Below are 19902 nucleotides of genomic sequence, written 5' to 3' on the forward strand. Positions count from 1 at the left end.
CGGAAGACAGAAATGTACAAACTACTGTGTTCCGTAAAGAAACAGCCACAAATTCCCTGCTTCGGTGGGACAGCTGTCACCCGCGCCCACTGAAGCAGGGAATTCCAACTGGCCAGTACCTCCGTATTAGGAGAAATTGTTCCACCCTGGATGAATTTATAAGTAAAGCAGGTGAGCTTTGCACCAGACTCAGGAATAGGGGATACCCCAACAAAATAATAAAAAGAGCTTATCATAGAGCACTGAAAGCAAATAGGTCTTCACTTCTGACCCCAAAGAAAAAAGATAGCAAAGAAGGAAAAGAAATATCCAGAATAATAGGGGTATACGATGACAAAGCTAAAGAGATAAAACAAATCCTCAGCAAATATTGGGGCATATTAAGGCTAGATGATACTTTAAAAGAACTGATCCCTAGTGAACCACAAATCACATACAAAAGAGGATGTAATCTAAACGACAAACTGGTCCATAGCAACTTTGAGAGAATCCCCAGAGAGGGATGGCTTACATCGAAACCAAACGGAACATTCCAATGTGGTAAATGTACAATGTGCCGATATATTAAAAAAGGAAGTAATTTTAGTAGTGCAGTAACAAAAAAGGAATATCAGATCAAACACTTCGCTAATTGCGAAACAAAAGGAGTAATTTACCTCCTAACCTGCACATGTCCACTAAATTATGTGGGCAAAACTTTTAGAAACTTCAGACGAAGGCTTCAAGAACATGTAGGGGATATAGTACACATGCGAGACACCCCGGTAGCAAACCACTTTGCCTCCCATCACCAAAGTGATGTACAAGGTCTACAGGCACAGATCATTGAAGTTATACCCTCACCAAATAGAGGAGGAGATTGGGATAACATGCTCCTTCAAAGAGAAGCCTTCTGGACCTTCACTTTGGAAGCAGTAAAACCGGAGGGTTTAAATGACTTTATATCCTACGCGTGTTTCATCAAATAATATAACCTACAGCTGTTTACAAAAATATCAGCAAAACAACAACAAAAAAACTGAATATAACAGCAGTCAACATCTATAAATATATGACAAAAACAAATAATACAAGTAACGGAAACATAAGAACACGCAATCCAGTAATAAAAGAGTTAAAATACAGCTGGTACGCAAGAAAAGCTACCTGTCCACTGACTGTCCAGAGCTCAGAACGAGGGCTGAACAGCACACCTGAGTATAGAAGACACTCCCCTCCCAGCCATACCTGTGAGAGTCCAGCCACGGCAATAGAGAGCGCAGGTTCTATGCGCAAGCTGGAGATTGGCGGACCAGAGTAATAGGCGGAGCGAAGGAGGAGTTATTGAGTATAAAGCACGGCGGGAAAATCAAATGGAGTACGGCCGGCATCAGAGCCGCACACATGAAAGGAGCCGCTTACACAAAAGGATGCAAGCCAAGATTTTAAAAGCCGCAACAAGGTCCCTGAGGAATCGCACAGAGGAAACGCGTAGGATCGGCATAGGATCGGCTTAATATGCACACTCAAGCTCCAAGGATATAAAAGACGCACCTTATCTCCTAAAGGAAGAAAAAAAGCTAAGTGGCATGTGCAATAATTAATAGTGCAATAAGAGACTGTGGACAGTGCAATAACATTTCAATGGTATGAGTAAATGAGGACAGTATACACAATGTACTCACCAAAATAAGCACTACACTAATGGATACACTGATTGCCAAAGTTAAGAAGATATTTTGCACACAGCCACTTTTGCAATTAAACTGTGCACAGCAACAAAACGCATGATATACGCACAGTCTGAACACTGCCTAACATTATACAATAAGAAGACAGAAGCAAGATACATGTCTCTTTATGGTAACTACGTTTAAGGCTAGAAGTAGGCAGCTAAGGTGCGATCTACTAAATATATACACCCGACAAGTGTTCATAATTTTAATAATAAAGCAATTTTAAAAGGTTCCCTGTTCGTCAGTCTATATTAAAACCTGGGAGACCTCCAAACTTAAAATAACGGGCAAACCGATCAGTGATATTATTATACGTATACAATCAGCAGCATCTAAACTATGAGATTATAAGTATACAGTCAGTAGCATTTAAACTATGAGATTATAAGTATACAGTCAGCAGCCTTTAAACTATGGGATTATAAAAATACAGTCAGTAGCATCTAAACTATGGGATTATAAAAATACAGTTAGTAGCATCTAAACTATGGGATTATAAAAATACAGTTAGTAGCATCTAAAATATGAAATTATGAGTATAGTCAGGAAAAATGAACTGAATTTCATTATAACTGTGCGACATGAGAGCCAAGTGGGTATAAGAGGTGTCAGGTGGGTGCAAAAGCTGTTACCATCATCTTACTCCACTATACAGATGTTGGTGGATGCCATATCTGTAGATCCACACAGACTTACGTAAAAAGAAAAAAAATATTAATAAATAAATAAACACAGTTGCTATGCAGTCACTTGAGTGAGATGAAAGCGGAGGGAAAAAAAAGAATTACACATGAAACTATTTAATGAAAAACAGGGAACTTAAAGGGGTTCTCTACAATCTGTTCCGAATGCTAGAGCCAGTGCCGGAGTTTGTGACATCATAGCCCCACCCCCTCATGACGTCACACCTTGCCCCCTCAATGCAAGTCTATGGGAGGTGGCGTGACATTCGTCACGCCCCCTCCCATAGACTCTCATTGAGGGGGTGGGGCTATGACATCACAAGCTCCCGACACCGGCTCTAGCGTTTGGAACAGTTTGTTCCAAATGCTGAGCAGTGGTGTACCCCTTTAAGTTTAGGTTGGAGTTTCCCTTTTATTAGGCAGTCACACAGTGCGAGGAGGAAAAGGGACACAACCTAATATAGTTCAGTCATTGTACCATGCTCTTGAATAAATAAATGCCTTCTGCTGAAATGCAATGACTAACAGTAACTACACCTTGTGGCATCTCTTGACTGTACAAGAGTATTAGTTTGGGGAGTAGGCTTATTTAGCAGTATGTTTTCTAGCTACATATGGAGAGAATGCTAAAATATTAGAATTTTCTCTGTAGCTTGGACAAGTGCATCTCAACACAACCCCAAAGTTGTTGTTCCCGTTGTTCTGCTTCATCAAAGGAACAAGACAATGAAAAAACTGGGGTGCCAGATCACCTACATGCTGAACATCATCTGAACCTGACAAACCTCACTGATGTTATTGGGATCTTCTGAGCTTCCATCATGAGGTCCAATATACTACAGCGAAAAAAAATATAGCATTATTTGTTTAGAATTTTAGACAGAAACAGCGGTGGACTATGATGTGAAATTAAATATATGTCATATGTTTAATAAGCACCTTTTCTTGGAATGCACTGGTTCTTTCTTAGTGCTAAATTATGACATCAAAGCTTTTACATTTTCTAATATATATTTTTATATTTTACCAGGAATGCAAAGCAAAGACCTGGAGGCCCAGTATAATATTGAAAAGGGACACTCTAGTTATCAGGGAAGTAAGAGAAGATGACATAGGGAATTATACCTGTGAACTGAAGTATGGAAGTTTTCTAGTAAGAAGAACAACCGAATTAACAGTAACAGGTAACTGCAACACATTTTTGTTTTCATTATATAAGCTTTAACTTATTTTGCTGTGATTCTGTTGTATAATCGTGTTTGTTTTTAATTTGGTTATAGAGTACCTGTCACCAAATTAAACTTTTAATATATTGTTCCTTGCTGTTAAAATTCTCAACCTTTACTGTATATATTTTTTTATGTGATTGGAAAAAAACACCACTAGGTGGCTCTGTTCTGTTTCCTGCACAAGTCAAACAGTTAGTTTGGTCGTCTCCTGACCTGGCAAGAGACCAAATTCAGGAAGTGCATGCAGGGCATGGCTAGGCACAGCTCTCACAGGCTTCAGTGATGTCGTGCCTGCTGGGGAATGCCCACTATCTCCTGCCGGGAGCTCACGCAATGTGAGCAAGGGGAAAGGTATGATGCAGAGCTTTTTAAAACTTGGAAAAGATTTTTAAGAGCAGGAGGGGTGGTATGAGTAGTTTTGGAATATAATCTGAATTTAGAAAATATGGTTTGATGACAGGTACTCTTTGAGAGAACGTTGCATTGCCTTTATATTAAAACTTTTGGCAGCATAAAACCTCCCATCCTTGTGCACTGTGAACTTCCTAATGCTGTGTAGATATCTGAAAAAAAAAAAAATCTTCTCTCACTACATTTTCACAAGTAATACTGGGATACTATATAGAGAGAAAAAGGAATTCACTGCAATTAGTAGCACACCACAAAAATATAATATTCTCTAATAATTTTATTGATGCTCAAAAAAGTTAACAAAACAGTGTATTGCACACATGATACTCAGTACAAAATAATTTAAAAACATCTAAAAACGGACTTAAAAGAGCCAGTGCACAACCCAGGAGAGGGGCCATGAACCCCCTCACCTGAAGACACCTGTCCTCAATGCACAATATAAATATATAACTATCTCCCCAGTACTGGAGCCAGCCAGTCCACTAGCTTAGTCAGATAGTAAGAGATTATGCAATACAAAGATTGTAAGGAGTGTGATACTCTCAATACTTGCGCAGCGTGGACAAGAAGCAAGCGTCCCAGACCGGAGTGAGGCAATGTGGTATCCACAATGCATAGGAAGAGGACGGGGTCACCAAGAACCCCACGCGTTCCGTTGCCTACATGGCAACTTCCCCTGAGGGCGAGGTCATCAAGAACCCCACGCGTTCCGTTGCCTAAATGGCAACTTCCCCTGAGGAAGTTGCCATTTAGGCAGCGGAACGCATGGGGTTCTTGGTGACCCCGTCCTCTTCCTAAGCGTTGTGGATACCACATTGCCTCACTCCGGTCTGGGACGCTTCTTGCTTCTTGTCCACGCTGCGCAAGTATTGAGAGTATCACACTCCTTACAATCTTTGTATTGCATAATCTCTTACTATCTGACTAAGCTAGTGGACTGGCTGGCTCCAGTACTGGGGAGGTAGTTATATATTTATATTGTGCATTGAGGACGGGTGTCTTCAGGTGAGGGGATTCATGGCCCCTCTCCTGGGTTGTGCACTGGCTCTTTTTAGTCAGTTTTTAGATGTTTTTAATTTCTTTTGTACTGAGTATCATGTGTGCAATACACTGTTTTGTTAACTTTTTTGAGCATCAATAAAATTATTAGAGAATATTATATTTTTGTGGTGTGCTACTAATTGCAGTGAATTCCTTTTTGTCTATATATAGTATATTGTGTTTTTTCACTGAGTAGCACCCAGTATAATCAAACAGGTGTGCCCCCCTCTCTTTGTTTAAGTAATGGTGGGAGACAAGCCCAAGAGATCAGGTGGTGTGGACGCTTTGCAGGAACACCTCTTAAAGGGTACTCCGCTGCCCTGCTTCCAGAGCTCCGCTCCCCAGCATCTGGAAATGTATTGTTCCGAACGCTGTGCGCAGGCTTCCGTGTTCAGGGCCGCTCCTCGTGACGTCACGCCCGCCCCCTCGTGACATCACGCCCCCTTCCCATAGACTGACGTCACGGCCATCACGCCCCCTTCCCATAGACTTTCGTTGAGGGGGCGGGCGTGACATCACGAGTGGGCGGGCGTGAAGTTACAAGGGGCGGCCCTGAACACGGAAGCCTGCGCACAGCATTCGTAACAATAGGAGCTCCGGAAGCAGGGCAGTGGAGTACCCCTTTAACATTGTATTACTATTTTTCTTGCCTTCGTTTTATTATTGTAAACATGTGTGGATAAGCATGAGAAGAACGTTGTTGTTTTGATATAATAATACTTTAAATAATGTTATTATAAATAAATATTAATACAATGCTAGTCACATGCCAGCAGGTCACATGTTAGTTATGGTGACAGTAGTTAGAAACCTTGCCAAGCATTGTTGGCATGTTTGTTGATGCCATAATTTAGTTTGCATTGGTCTTTATTGCTTCACATGTAGTACATTACTTTTCTGTCTATGTTATGCTAAAGAAATGCTTCAGAAAATAGAATCATATCCTTGACAAGCTTTGCCTTTTTCCAGTTGTTTATTCAAGGTGAAGATGATGAATTTATGTATGCACTCATGAGAACATCCTTTCATTATGTTGGCATGTATGACTTTGGAACATGAACCGATTGGCCAAAACATTAAAACTGGTGACAGGGGGGAAATGACTGAGGATAATGGAAAAAGGTGTCCTGATATGGTGCTGGCCCCACAGAGATCCAGATAAAGATAGCGAACAAGGATGTATATTACATACATTTCTTATATATTGTGAAAAAAAAAAGAAAATTATACATCTATAGGCAAGATGTGTTTCTAGTGGTTAATCACCCTTTCTCAATTGCAACTGAGTTCCAGGTGTTACATCTAAATTATGCTAATTGATGTCAAGGGCTGTGAGTATAGAGGACATGGTCATTTGCTTATAGAACAATTGTACATGACAAAAAGATATATCAAATATGGCAATGAAATAGATATAGCTGGCACCACTTCCACCAAAGCAATCCGGCCCAACACTTGCTTCTCCGATAGACCAGCAAAATAAGTCCGCCTGTTCCCTTGAGTGCTAGAGTGGTGCCCAGTCCTCAAATGAATGAGTGAAGATATACTCCAACAATGAAGAAAGAAAAGGATGGCAACTCACTGCAAAAGTCCAATGTAATTTTATTCCTGGGGACAGGTACAGGTGAAAACAGGTGCAACACACCTGTTTGCACCTGTACCTGTCCCCAGGAGTAAAGCTATATTGGACTTTTTCAGTGAGTTGCCATCCTTTTCTTTCTTCATTGTCCAAAAGATACATGAATGGGGATCTCTTCTACCAATAAGAAAATTGCACTTGTATTTACACGCAGTAAGATGTTCGGTATCTCATCCTTATGTACTGTCTGTAGCTCAAATGCCTGGGGTCATGTGACGTGTCCCTGATGTCTACCTCCTGCTTATATAATACCCCATGTTCTAAATAAGTCAATATTTTTCCTTTCCTGCTACCTGCATTTCAGAATTCACACAACATGTGCCTCTTATGTCCATTGCCCTCTGTTCTCCCCCTGAAGGGCCTGTGTTCCCTGATGGGCACCAGATTGTGCAGAAATGTTCCTCAGTGTTAGATCTGTGCTGTGTGCAAATACAATGAATTCATTACAAGTAATTACAGCATTACCTCACTCCTTTTAATTGATGGACACACAGAGAGCTGTACATAAAAGCAATGTTTGTGGGAGGAGAAAGGAATCATGGGATATACAATGTTGTTCTTTACATGATAATTCTTCTCACAGAAAGCCTTGAAAGCATCAAAACAAAGGTGCAGTACTATCAATGAGGTTATGGTTATCTGAAGAATGTTCTGCCACGCTGAATTTACTTGGGCATGCAAATCATCAATATACATTCAGCGTGGCAGAACGTTCCTCAGGCATTAGAGAAACATGCTGGGATTTCTTTTTGTTTACATAGTGCAGCCTGTGTTATTATTAGAGAATAATGTAGAAGTTTTTGTGTATGCCTTGTGACTTCTTCTTTTAGCCGATGTGGCAGGCATGAGTTTACTACTATGTTGATTTCTATTTTATCACTTAAAAGATTTCCTAATTTGCCTACATTTTCCATGGCTTTTCAAAGAGATGGTATAGCGTTCACTGCACCTTGCTGGTTGTTGCTGGTGCTGAAATTTATCCAGGTGAATTCAATAGACTTATAAGTGGCCTGAGTTTAGCTCACACTGTGCAGTTTTTATGTGTTTTCTTATTTAAAGTGAATTTAGAGAAATTTTGTCATGAAGAGAAAAGGATTTGACCTATAATCACAACTAAAGTGTTTTAATATGGTGTAAAAGGGGTACTCTGACCCCAGACATGGTAAGATGTCTAATCACAGGGGTCCATTCATGTCTATAGGAGGGGGCATGACGGATGTGGTGGGGGGGGGGAGGATGTCACGAACACGGCTGTGTTCAGAATGCGGGGGTGCTGGCCCAGAGATTCTTTGGATAGGGGATAAGATGTCTAGAGGCAGAGTACCTCTATAAGTCTTTAGGCTGTGTTCACACATTGACCGTTTACTGCATTTTTAGCCACTTTTACTGCATTTAGAATTTTCACACACACATACATGCTTCATTTGTTTGGCATACAGTTTTTGTCCATTTTGGTGACCAGTGGGGGTCTCAATGATAGGACCCCCCCCGCCCCCCATTGATCAATAGTTATCCCCTATTATGTGGATTGGGGATAATGTAGCAAGTTTGGAATGCCCCTTTAATAAAAACAACTAACAGAGTAGAATGTTATAAACTAAAGATATCCTTTTGATCGAGATGAAAATGATAACATTTTTGGAGTAATTGGGAAGGGGAAAAGAGCAATAGAAGTAACAGACATAGCACTGTATAATATATTAGTAATTTAGTGGGGCTTTGCTTTTACCCTACATTATATGCATTTCATAAGCTTGGTGTTTTTCTCTACACTTCACAAATTCAAGCATCAGCTATGTTAACATTTTAAGATGTCACTGCAGAAATAACTCTTTTTTTTTCCCCCAGTGACAGCAGTTTATTCATGACAAGCAGAAATACGTCCTAAGCTTACGATTTGCTGCACAGAACATTTTAGCATTTCCACAAATCCATCACTAACTGAAATAAAGCGCATAGAAAAATGAAAGTTGCCACTGCTTACATTCACCCTGGCTGTTATATTTATTTCTCAATGTTACACTAATAAACCGAGATCCTTTGATATTGGTGGGTAATACCCACCTGTCAGATTAAGGCAATTGCTCTGGGTTGTAAAATAAATGTGAGAAATCAATCATGGTCTAGGAAATATCACTTTTACTATCAGCTTATGATTTTTCTGCTATAAAAAAAATAATAATATTGTGTCTGGGGACATTTAATTATTGTGTAGTGATTAGACTAAATGGCACACATTATATATACACATCAATATAGAATTTCCTGCTCGCTGCTAATAGGCCGCCGCTAACAGATCGAGTCTATTTTAATTTGATTCATATCAGCCTCACTGTCAGTTATATTGTACAATAAATAATGTATGCATTTAGGCAAGGACAGCCATAAAGCCTCTAGATAAGCCTATCGGCTATGCTATCATCAGCGGTGAACAGATGAAGTGAATGTAATCACAGAAATCAAAAGGGCATAAAATTGGGGAAATATACTGAATTATTATTTTTCTGCTTTGACTTGACGCTTAATTGTAATGTTCATAGCTCAAATAATGTCTGGAAATGTTCAGCTGTTGAATGGAATAATTGTAATGATTTTTCTACTTCACAAAATTGTGCCAAACAAATGGATATATGTAGCTACTCTACAGAAGGTCCTTGTATACTGTGTGCCATTCCCCTGATGAAGCTGTGGAAGTGGCAAAACATGTCAGGAGGGTACTGTATTGAATGTATTCAGTGTTTTAACCACTGAAGGGGCAGGTGCTTATGGTATAGGTGGTTGGCAGGTCCATACATCAAGGCATCAACATTCAATTATGGAGGGCGGTTGGGGGGGTATAGAAATAAAAAATCCATGCTCCCTCATTATTTCCCCTTAGCTCTTGTTTGTCCCTGTCCTATCCCCCGATCTTCTCTCTTCTTCCTGTTTCTAAGATAAATGGCTTGCTGCAGGACCTGCCAGCTAATCTAAATAGGGCACTGCTGCCGCCAGTGATTGGCTGAGCAAGCAGGTCCTGCAGCAATCCGCTCATCTGGAAAGCAGGAAGAGGAGTGAAGATCAGGAGAATCAGAGGAGCCGAACAGGAGCTGCGGGCGAAGAGAGGGTTAGCATGGCTTGGAAAGTATGTTTTTTGTTATGTTTTTTTTTTTCTTCTATTTCTCCACTGCTCAAGCAGCATATTAAGTGTAAATACCTACAGAATTGTAAAGTGTTGACTGCTCATGGAATTATCATCATATTATATTATACAAATTAGCTTGGAGATGGGGTTCCTGTTTTTCAAAACAATCATTCATTGAGAAATGTCCCTGTACATTAGGGCAGTTTTATATCACAACGCTAATCAATAGGGATAATCTATGATCAGTACATAATAATGTGCCAAGCTTCTATGTAGACAAGACTTTTGTCCCCTTGATTTGCATTTTAGGGAACATTTATTGGTCATTATTCAACCTACTATTTAACCCATGACAAGGCATCACTCAAAGGCTGCAATCAAAATAAAGCCTGGCCTACAAAGCATGTTTGGCGCCTTGTGCAGCATAACTTTGAATGCACAATATCAAAAATACATTTGAATTGTAAGATTAAAATATAGTGCTGCATGGAGAAACTAACATTTAACATAAGTAGGATTTTGGTATTGATTTCCCATAAAACATATTAAGATTAGCTGGTTAGAAGTGGCTTTTCTGAAACAGACATCCTGCTTTCATAAAGCAAACATTTTTCAACTCTTAATGTTTCCATAGCAACTAGATCTTGTAGAGTTTTATACAATCTTTCATCTCTTTTTATGTAATCTGTTTTGGAGCATTCTGTTTATTGGGAATTTCTATAAAGTAGAGACAAACATTTTAAAAGTAATTAACATTCCATAAAATAGGAGCAAACAACAGAAATCTAAAAAAGGACCACTGTATTTTTAGGATATATATAGCAGAAAAAACATTTACTGTTTAAGTGTATCTGTCGTCACCAAAAAAGGTTTTATATAATGTAGATAATACCATTATATAAATATTCATAATATACATTGGTTAAAAAATATGGCTGTTTTTGTCCCTGCAGCTATTGCCTGTGTGTCTCTATGAGGAGTCCAAATACAGGAAGTGAGGGTGGTCAATCAGGGCTCTGTGCAGGAAGAAAAAGCAGGACAGTGTGCACTGAGGCTCTATAACACGCTCTTGGCTCATACATCAGGGTGATTGACAGACAACAGCTGCTGGGACAGCAATTTTTCACTAAAAAATACACACAATTTTTAACCAATGTATAATACAAATATACATATAATGGTATTGTCTACATTATATAAAAACTTTTTGTTGACAGGTACATTTTAAACTTATATTCATAATATTTCAGAATTTTTTTAATTAGTTATATTTTACTTTAGATTTATTAAGAAATTATACTTGAAAGCCAAAAGGACAGTGATTTTGGAGACGGTACACTGCTAAAACATGTTCTCTGCAGAACAACCCCCCCCCCCCCTTCTGTGTAGTCAGCATATTTGCCTCAATCTTTTGTGCAGTTTATTTTTTTTTTTTTCCACAAAATCACCAAAGCAGTCTTCAAGAAAAATATAACAGTTTATAGTAAAGGAATTGTAAGACAAGGACAGGGTAGAGGACAGAGCACCCCTTCCATGTTATTTGCCAGTAAGAATGCTGATGGCAGTATCAGCACGAGCAGCAGCAGCAGCCAGATGTCTGGTGGTAGTAGTAGCAGCATCAGCAGCATCACTGTCTTTCAGGGGTTGTGTGGTTTCAAAGGATAGTATGGACCGGTTGACTCATTTGATGTCTTCTCAGGAAGAGGAAGAGTATTCTGACAATATGATAATGAGCCTGTTTTCAATGGTTTCACCATCATCTGCATCATACTTTTTACGGTTTCTTCACTATTTTTGGACACTGTTACCAATCCTGTTGCAACAGCCAAAGAGGGAAAATTTTTTGGAACGCTTGGCAAACAATAGCCATTGGGGGAGATTTCTCAAAACCTGTGCAGAGGAAAAAATCACTAGTTGCCATTACAACCAACCAGATTGCTTATTTTATTTTTGAAAAGGCCTCTTAAAACTTAGAGAAGCAATCTGGTTGGTTACTATGGGCAACTGGTCAACTTTTACTATGCACAGGTTTTAAAAATTCCCTCCCATTGTATGTCTTAATACCCCTGTGTTCATTTTAACACAGACAGGCATCTGCCAACTGAAAGATATACTTTATGCCGCTATATTTTGGTGTTAAAAAGCATTAAAAAAATACGCTAAGGCAGTGTGTTATTTAAACAAGCTGTTAGTTACCTTTGGTTACCACATGTCACCGTAACTCTGACATTGACTTAAAACCACTTTAAAACTACTTAAGTACATTTCTAGGTGACCCTAGTAGTGTTATACATGACATGATTAATAGCTCTAAGGCAGTATTACACACATGTTTTAAGGTTTATTTCAGTGCTGCTTCGCAGAGAACCGGTTTTCTGTGAGCCAAACCTTTTTGGAAAGTTCTCCAAGCTCATCGAGCCAACTTTTAAAAAGTTCTCTCAACTCTAGCCAAAACCATATATGACTTGTTTTGCTGTGGCACTACAACATCTAGGACACAAGAACAACATTAAATTCAATAAGCATGCCTAGTATGAATACTTTTTATTTTATTTTATTTTTTGTCATTTAGAGCCTGCTGGGTCTTATTCTATAAAAGTCAGAAGACCTCACATATTCCACTTTAATGACAGAAACTCTTTAAAATATAAACAACACTTTTTTCTCCAAATTTTTAAGATGTCATCTAGAGATTAAACTTTCAGATGGCAGAACATACCAATTAAACCTGTGCTGAAAGCTCTGACCCTCAACAGCTGCAAAGAGCACATCAATGTTACCTGGGAAACTGCATGAATATTACTTATAAATTTACTTTACTTTGACAAGATAAAATACAGAAAAAATAAACTTTTTTTCTACCAGATGTGACAGTTATCATGCAACTTAAACTTTTCATAAAATAAATATCTATACATTTTAATACATTTGCCTTCGTAGTAGTGGGACATTAATGTTAAACATAATGCATGTACACTTTGTAAAGTCCTATAGATGTTAGCTCAAAAGAGTAACTAAAAACATAAAAAATGGTGGGGACTAGATATGAGCAAATTGAATCTGACAAATCCAAGTTCATTATGAATTTCAGGAAAAATTTGTTTTGCAACGAATGTGAATATCGCAGTGATTCGATCGCACAAATCGCTTCATTAAACTCCATTTTGTGCAGTCCAGGCTCCAGGGCATCTAAGATGGCGGCTCCACATGGCAGGACATGGGGAAAGGAATGCTGGGAAGGCAGGAACAAGGGTAGGCGGGATGACCCTTAATTTCATGCAGCATGCAGCCTAACAGCAGTCAGCCACCCCTGTGATGTCACAGTCCTTTATAATCAGCAGCCATCTTGCGGCCACTCACATGAGCGTTCTATTGCAGAGAGAGAGGGACGGAGAGCAGTGTGTGTTGCACGGAAAAGCCTTTTTACAGCAGCGATTCACCTCAAGCTCAAATCCAGCCTAGAAGCACTAATAGGGCAGGGAGAGAGCTTGAAAAGAAAAAGCAATGGTTGGTGTATTACAGCAGCGATTCACCTCAAGCCCAAATCCAGCCTAGAAGCACTGATGGGGAAGGTAGAGAGATTGAGAGATAAAGTGCAATTTTGGGTGTAGTACACAGCCACTGTGTGCTGCAACAACTGAAAAGCTACTAGTAGCCAGCCAGTTAGGGTGAGCAGAGCACTAAAAGCCAAGATTACCTGCAATTAGTTCCTAATACCAGTTGAGTAGCAGAGCGTACACACCTGCTGCTTTTCTACAAATACTGTTTTAAACGTAATGGAGCGCATTGTATCCTCCTCATAAGTGCATACCACGTACGTACATCTAAGTGGTGTACCATATTGTTCCTGTTAAAGTCCTAAGGGCCTAGTTATTGTGAAAGGCCAGCCAAAAGTTCACACCTACTGCTGTTCTAGACAAATACTGTTTTAAGCGTACTGGAGCACATTGTCCTTCCCTCATAAGTGCACACCACATACGTACAACAAAGTGATGTACCATTTATTTCCTGTTAAAGTCTTAATGGCCTAGATACTGTGAAAGGCCAACCAAAAGTACACACCTGCTGGTGTTGTAGACAATTACTGTTTAAAGCATACTGGAGCGCATTGTCCTCCCCTCATAAGTGCATACCACATATCTACATCTAAGTGGTGTACCATTTTGTTCCTGTTAAAGTTTTAATGGCCTAGATACTGTGAAATGCCAGCCAAAAGTACACACCTGCTGGTCCAGTTCCTGACAGTACCTATTTAACACGGTCATCCACTTCATCACAAGTGACATCTGACATCCCCAGTCAACAGTCAGTGGGTTCCTGTCCTTTGCTGTTCCCTCCCCAACAGAAATATTTTATGCTGTGGGTTCAGCCCCACTATTTAGTGAGGATGATAAACTAAAGGACAGTCAGCAGTTACTGCCCAGCCAAAAAGTGGAAGAGACATCCACCGCTTCCTCCGCTAGGTAGGCAAGTAGTGATTAGGAGAGTGGCGTGGGAGGTGGTGTTTGGAGCATCCAGGCTCCTCAAGCAGACACTGTTGAGGAACCTGAGGAGGACATCAGTGACGTGCAGACACAACTCGCTGATGATGAAGTCTATTGCTCCATCAACCCCCAAAGCTCCATCACCTCAGCCGAAGGGAGCTGTGTGTTATACCCATCTTCTGTCGCTCCAGATGCTCCTGCTCCTCCTACTTTGTGTCAGTCAAGGCAAAGCCATGTCCAAGAGACAACAGTATGTGCCCACTAATCCAACGGTGCAGAATCTGAATGTTCTCCTATCCAAGTTGCTGGTGCTGCAGTCCCTCCCTTTTCAAGTGGTGGACTCTGCACCTTTCAGAAAACTGATGGCTTGTGCCGAGCCGAAGTGGAGAGTCCAAAACTGTCATTTCTTTGCGAAAAAGGCAGCACCAGCCCTGCACAATTTTGTTTAACAGAAGGTGGGCCAGTACTTGAGCCTGTCGGTGTGTACCAAAGAGCACGGCAGCTCTGACATGGGGAGCTGTAACAACGCTCTAACGCTGCGACAATGAAGCATGAGACATGAGCCCTGCATGGCACACGTGTTCTATCTGGTTGTCAAGTGGTTCCTGAAGTGTTCCCCCCATCTGCAAGACATCCTAACAATGGGAAGGAAACTTTGCATGCATTTCAGCCATTTGTACACCGCAAAACACACCCTCCTTGAGCTGCAGCATCAGAACGGTATCCCCCAACATAGTCTGAATTGCGACATTTCCACACGTTGGAATTTGAACCTCCATATGTTGGACCAACTATTCGAACAGACAAAAAAACCATCACTGATTTCTTGATGATCCAAGCGGATAGGGGGACTTCCCTGTGTAACTTCAATGTCAACCAGTGGCTGCTCATATGTGACACCTGCCGTTTGCTCAGGCCCTTTGAGGAAGCCACATTATTAGTCAGTCGCCAGGATTAGGGGATGAACAACGTAATTTCACTGCTTCATTTACTACAATGGCAAGAACCTCTCCCTATGTCCACCTACAAACACTGCCATTTCCCAGGGTTTTTAGCTAGAAATAAGGAATAGTTTCCTGTGTGGGGCCACCCTTTTTTAGGACGCATAACACTTGCCAAGAAGGGAATTAATAGGGTGAGAGTAGGGCCTTACAGGGAAATATTTTTAACCCCCACCTGCTACAATGGACAATACGTTCTTTCCTTCCACCTTTTCGAGGAAAGTGTTAATTGTCTAAAAAGGGCGGCACCACACAGGAAACTCTCCCTATTTCCACCTAAAAACCCTGGGAAATGGCAGTGTTTGCAGGTGGAAAAAAGGAGAGGTTCCTGTGTGGGGCTGCCCGTTTTAGGGCAAGTAACACCTGCCAAGAAGGGAATTAATAATGCGAGAGTTAGGCCTTACAGGGGAAGTTTTTACCCCCACCGGTAATAATGAACTATATGTTGTTCCACCTTTTAGAGGTCTTTGCTTCACCTCAATACTTGGTAGTGTAGGTGGCACATGGTGTTTTTTGAACACCTTTCCTTTTGTTTGATTAAAAAAAAATGTGGGTAAGAATGTTTTTTTAAGAATATTCTTAAAAGTTAAGTTTTAATAATGCATATCCTCAATACTAACTTGTGCACACTAACACTTTTGCAAAAGAGACCATTTTCTTCTGCCTACCTGCTACTATTCTGATCCTGCCACCCAACTGATGCCACACATCTAATGCCAAGTTACTGATATTGCCACCCACTGCCCCACTGTGTCACCAGGTAACTTTCTTTCAGGACTACTGATGCTGCTGATGCCACGTCCAGGCTGTCTCATACTGCCACCATATGTTCTCCTCATGCTGATGCCAGCTCCAGGCTTTCTTATTCTGCCACCATATGTTCACCTCATGCTGCTGCCACCTCCAGGTTTTCTCATTCTGCAACTATATGGTCTTCTCATGCTTCCTCCACCTCCAGGCTGTGTCATTCAGCCACCATGTGGTCCCCTCATGCTGCCACCAACTCCAGGCTGTGTTATTCAGCCACTATATGGTGTCCCCATGCTGCCGCCAACTACAGGCTGTGTCATTCATCCACTTTATGGTCTCCTCATGCTTCCGTCACCTCCAGGCTGTGTTACTGTACCACCATGTGGTCTCCTCATGCTGCCTGCATGTTAAATAAAACTTTTTAGGTTCATCTATTCGAAATCTTCAATTTAACCCCTTCAGGACCAAGCGTTTTTTAAGTTTTTGCACTTTCGTATTTTCCTCCTTACATTTTAAAAATCATGACCCTTTCTATTTTGCACCTAAATATCCATATGATGGATTTTTTTGGCACTTTTTGACATCAGTCATTTACCCAAAAATCTATGGTGAAACGAAAAAAAAATCATTGTGCGACAAAATTGAAGAAAAAACGCCATTTTGTAAGTTTTGAGGGCTTCTTTTTCCACGCAGTACATTTTTCGATAAAAATGACACCTTATCTTTATTCTCTAGGTCCATACGATTAAAATTATACCATACTTATTTAGGTTTGATTTTGTCTGTACTTCTGGAAAAAATCTTAACTACATGCACAAAATTGTATATGTTTAAAATTGTCTTCTTCTGACCCCTATAACATTTTTATTTTTCCACCAACTAGGCGGTTTGAGGGCTCACTTTTTGAGCCATGATCTGAAGTTTTTATCAATACCATTTTTGTTTTGATCTGACTTTTTGATTGCTTTTTATTCTCTTTTCTTATGGTATACAAAGTGACCAAAAATACGCAATTTTGGACTTTGGAATTTTTTTGCCCATACGTCATTGACTCTGTGTTTAATTAAGGATATATTGTTATGGTTCGGACATTTACGCATGCGGCAATACCTCATATGTTTGTTTTTATTTACACACTTTTTTATGGTAAAAGGGGGTGATTCTGACTTTTATTAGGGAAGGGGTAAATCGCATTTATTAACTTTTTTAAAACTTTTTTTATGCAGTGGTATATCCCCCTCTAGTGACTATAAAAGTGCATGCACTGATCTCTAACACTGTTCAATGCATTGCCATAGGAATGCATTGATCAGTGTTATCTGCACTTGATTGCTCAAGCCTGGATTTTGGACAGCCAGGAGCAAGGTAAGACACCTCCCACTGTCCTGTCAGCTTTTTGGGATGCCGGGATTTCCCCATGGCGATCCTGAACAGCTCCGCTGAGAAAACCGGCAGTGTATTCTCCCATTTTAGATGCCCCGATCACCTTTGATCGCTTCATTTAAAGGGTTAATACCAGACATCAGCCCAATCGTCGATGTCCGGTATTAGCCGCGGGTCCTGGTTGCTGATAGCAACCGGGACCTCGCAGATACGAAGTGCACTCAGCTTCTGAGTGCGCTTCACAGATCGGGAGCGGCCACAGGGTGTAAATATACATCCATGGTCACTTGCTGCCGCCACCTTCACGCTGTGTCATTCAGCCGCTATATGTTCTCCTCATACTGATGCTACCTCCAGGCTCTGTCATTGTGCTGCTCTGCGGCAATGATTCTAAAAGTGATGAATGTAATCTGCATGTCATACTGAATAACAGTATTATTTAACTAACCCAGCACACGCCCTATGCGTGTTACAGGCAAAGTGTTCTACTCCCCTATTGAAGCTCTCTGTTGGCCAGAAATAGCCGTTTTTAATAAAGATTTGCTGCAAATAAATTCGGACTGAGCCGAATTTTTCGGCAGAATCCAATTTTTCAAAAATTGGCTCATCTCTAGTAAGGAGCTGACAGGAGGAGATGAAGTTATGAAATTATTTATGCTGACATGTTCTGGCATTTCATAAAAATAAGCCTTATTTTTAGCTTCTCAATGGATTCAGAAAAACAGTATTTCCTATAGACCTTGTGGTACTTGCTTGAAAAAAACTTAAGTAGAAGGTAGAAATTAAAACATAAGAAATATAAACTGTTTTTTTCCTAATGATCAGATATTACACATGATGTTAAGTAATTTTCACCCCTGATATATTTATGCATAAATATAAAGTCAACCCTGAGTCACCTTTTACTGTATAATAACTATAGTTTTAATAATCTTTCTGGTTATCATGAACACCTGCTCAGCTGCCCATTGCACTAGGGCTTTACAAGTATATTCCAGTCATACCCTAGTTTTGAATTTAGAGTGCTTTATGTCCATTAAAGGGGTACTCCGCACCTCTACACATCTTATCCCCTATCCAAGGGATAGGGGATAAGATGTCAGATCGCCGGGGTCCCGCTGCTGGGGACCCCCGGGATCTCGGCTGCAGCACCCACCTGTACGTCTTCCACCTCACACCGGCAACGCTGGAGGCATAGGATCCCAACCACAATGGCGTAAGAGCATTGAGGGGGCGGGGCGTGACGTCACATGGGGAGGAGTCATTATGTCACACTCTTCTGCCATTGTGGTTGGGATCCGAAGCCTCCAGCATTGCTGGTGTGATGTGGAAGCCGTACAGGTGGGTGCTGCAGCCGAGATCCCGGGGGTCCCCAGCAGCGGGACCCCGGCGATCTGACATCTTATCCCCTATCCTTTGGATAGGGGATAAGATGTCTAGGGGTGCGAAGTACCCCTTTAAAAGTGTTTTTAAGATGTTGAGAAGAGTCGTAGAGACGGGGCCCTTGGTCCACTTTGCTTTGGTATCTCAGGAAGGGGTTAGTGCACCTCAAAATGTGTCATTGGTCCTTTTATTATTTTATTGTACTGAAAATAAACAAGTCCACTTTGGATTTGAACAATAATCCTTACTTGGAATTCATTTTCATTGGGACAAGCAATGCCTTATATCAGAAGGGTCTTTTTCCTTTACCTCTGTTCTACAGGACAGGTTGCCCCCTCCTGCAACCCCTGGGCTGAGCAGATTTTTCACATCATTTGATACCCTATATATAGGGTTGATAGGCACACTTTTTAAGTAGAAAATATGTGACCATCCTACAGAGGCTTTGAACTGTGTGGACCCTTGAACCCCAGGGTAAAACACAAGGCACTCTTCTCTAGTCTTTTTTTTATTTTTCCAACTCTCACTCAAGAGGAAAAGCAGGCATGATGTAAAAGGTTTCCCTGGGTTATACTTGTCAAGCCCTAGTGCAACATGTTGGCAGCTCAGCAATTGTTTTGTACATGACAGATGCACTTTAAAGAAAGCTCACTAGGTCTATCTGCAGTGGTAAAGAACATGATAGTATAATTAGGTGTTATAATTGCCAAACTAACATTCACAATATCTTCTGACCTCATGGTCGCTAAATCTGTAAGTTTGCATTACTACAGTATATTGATACTTTTTCCTTTTACTCATATTTTATAGAATACATATTTTATAGAAAATAACAAACCATGTGTAGTACAAACACCAGTAACAGTATACAACAAACGCTAAGCATACATTATTGCATTCCTTATCAGCCTGTTCAAATTCAAATCTTATATTTGGTTTCAAAATGGCTACAGATCTTTTTATGTTTATTTATTTATTTGCTTGTTTGTTGATTTGTTTTTGGTATCTCTTCTATTTTATTCCCAGGCCTCATTAAAATTGGTTGATACCGGGTGCTCA

At 40.4% G+C, this 19902-nt stretch overlaps 1 protein-coding gene across 1 annotated transcript in view; it reads left to right on the forward strand.

The window, feature by feature from the left end:
* Positions 1-19902, forward strand: part of IL1RAPL1 (interleukin 1 receptor accessory protein like 1) — a 1525014-nt gene that overhangs the window by 954805 nt on the left and 550307 nt on the right. Inside the window, exon 5 of the mRNA XM_056558792.1 lies at positions 3429-3582. Coding sequence (XP_056414767.1) covers positions 3429-3582 — 154 coding nt within the window. The remainder of the gene's footprint in view (positions 1-3428; positions 3583-19902) is intronic.

Source organism: Hyla sarda, chromosome 2 (genome assembly GCF_029499605.1).
Source record: "Hyla sarda isolate aHylSar1 chromosome 2, aHylSar1.hap1, whole genome shotgun sequence".
NCBI lineage: Eukaryota > Metazoa > Chordata > Amphibia > Anura > Hylidae > Hyla > Hyla sarda.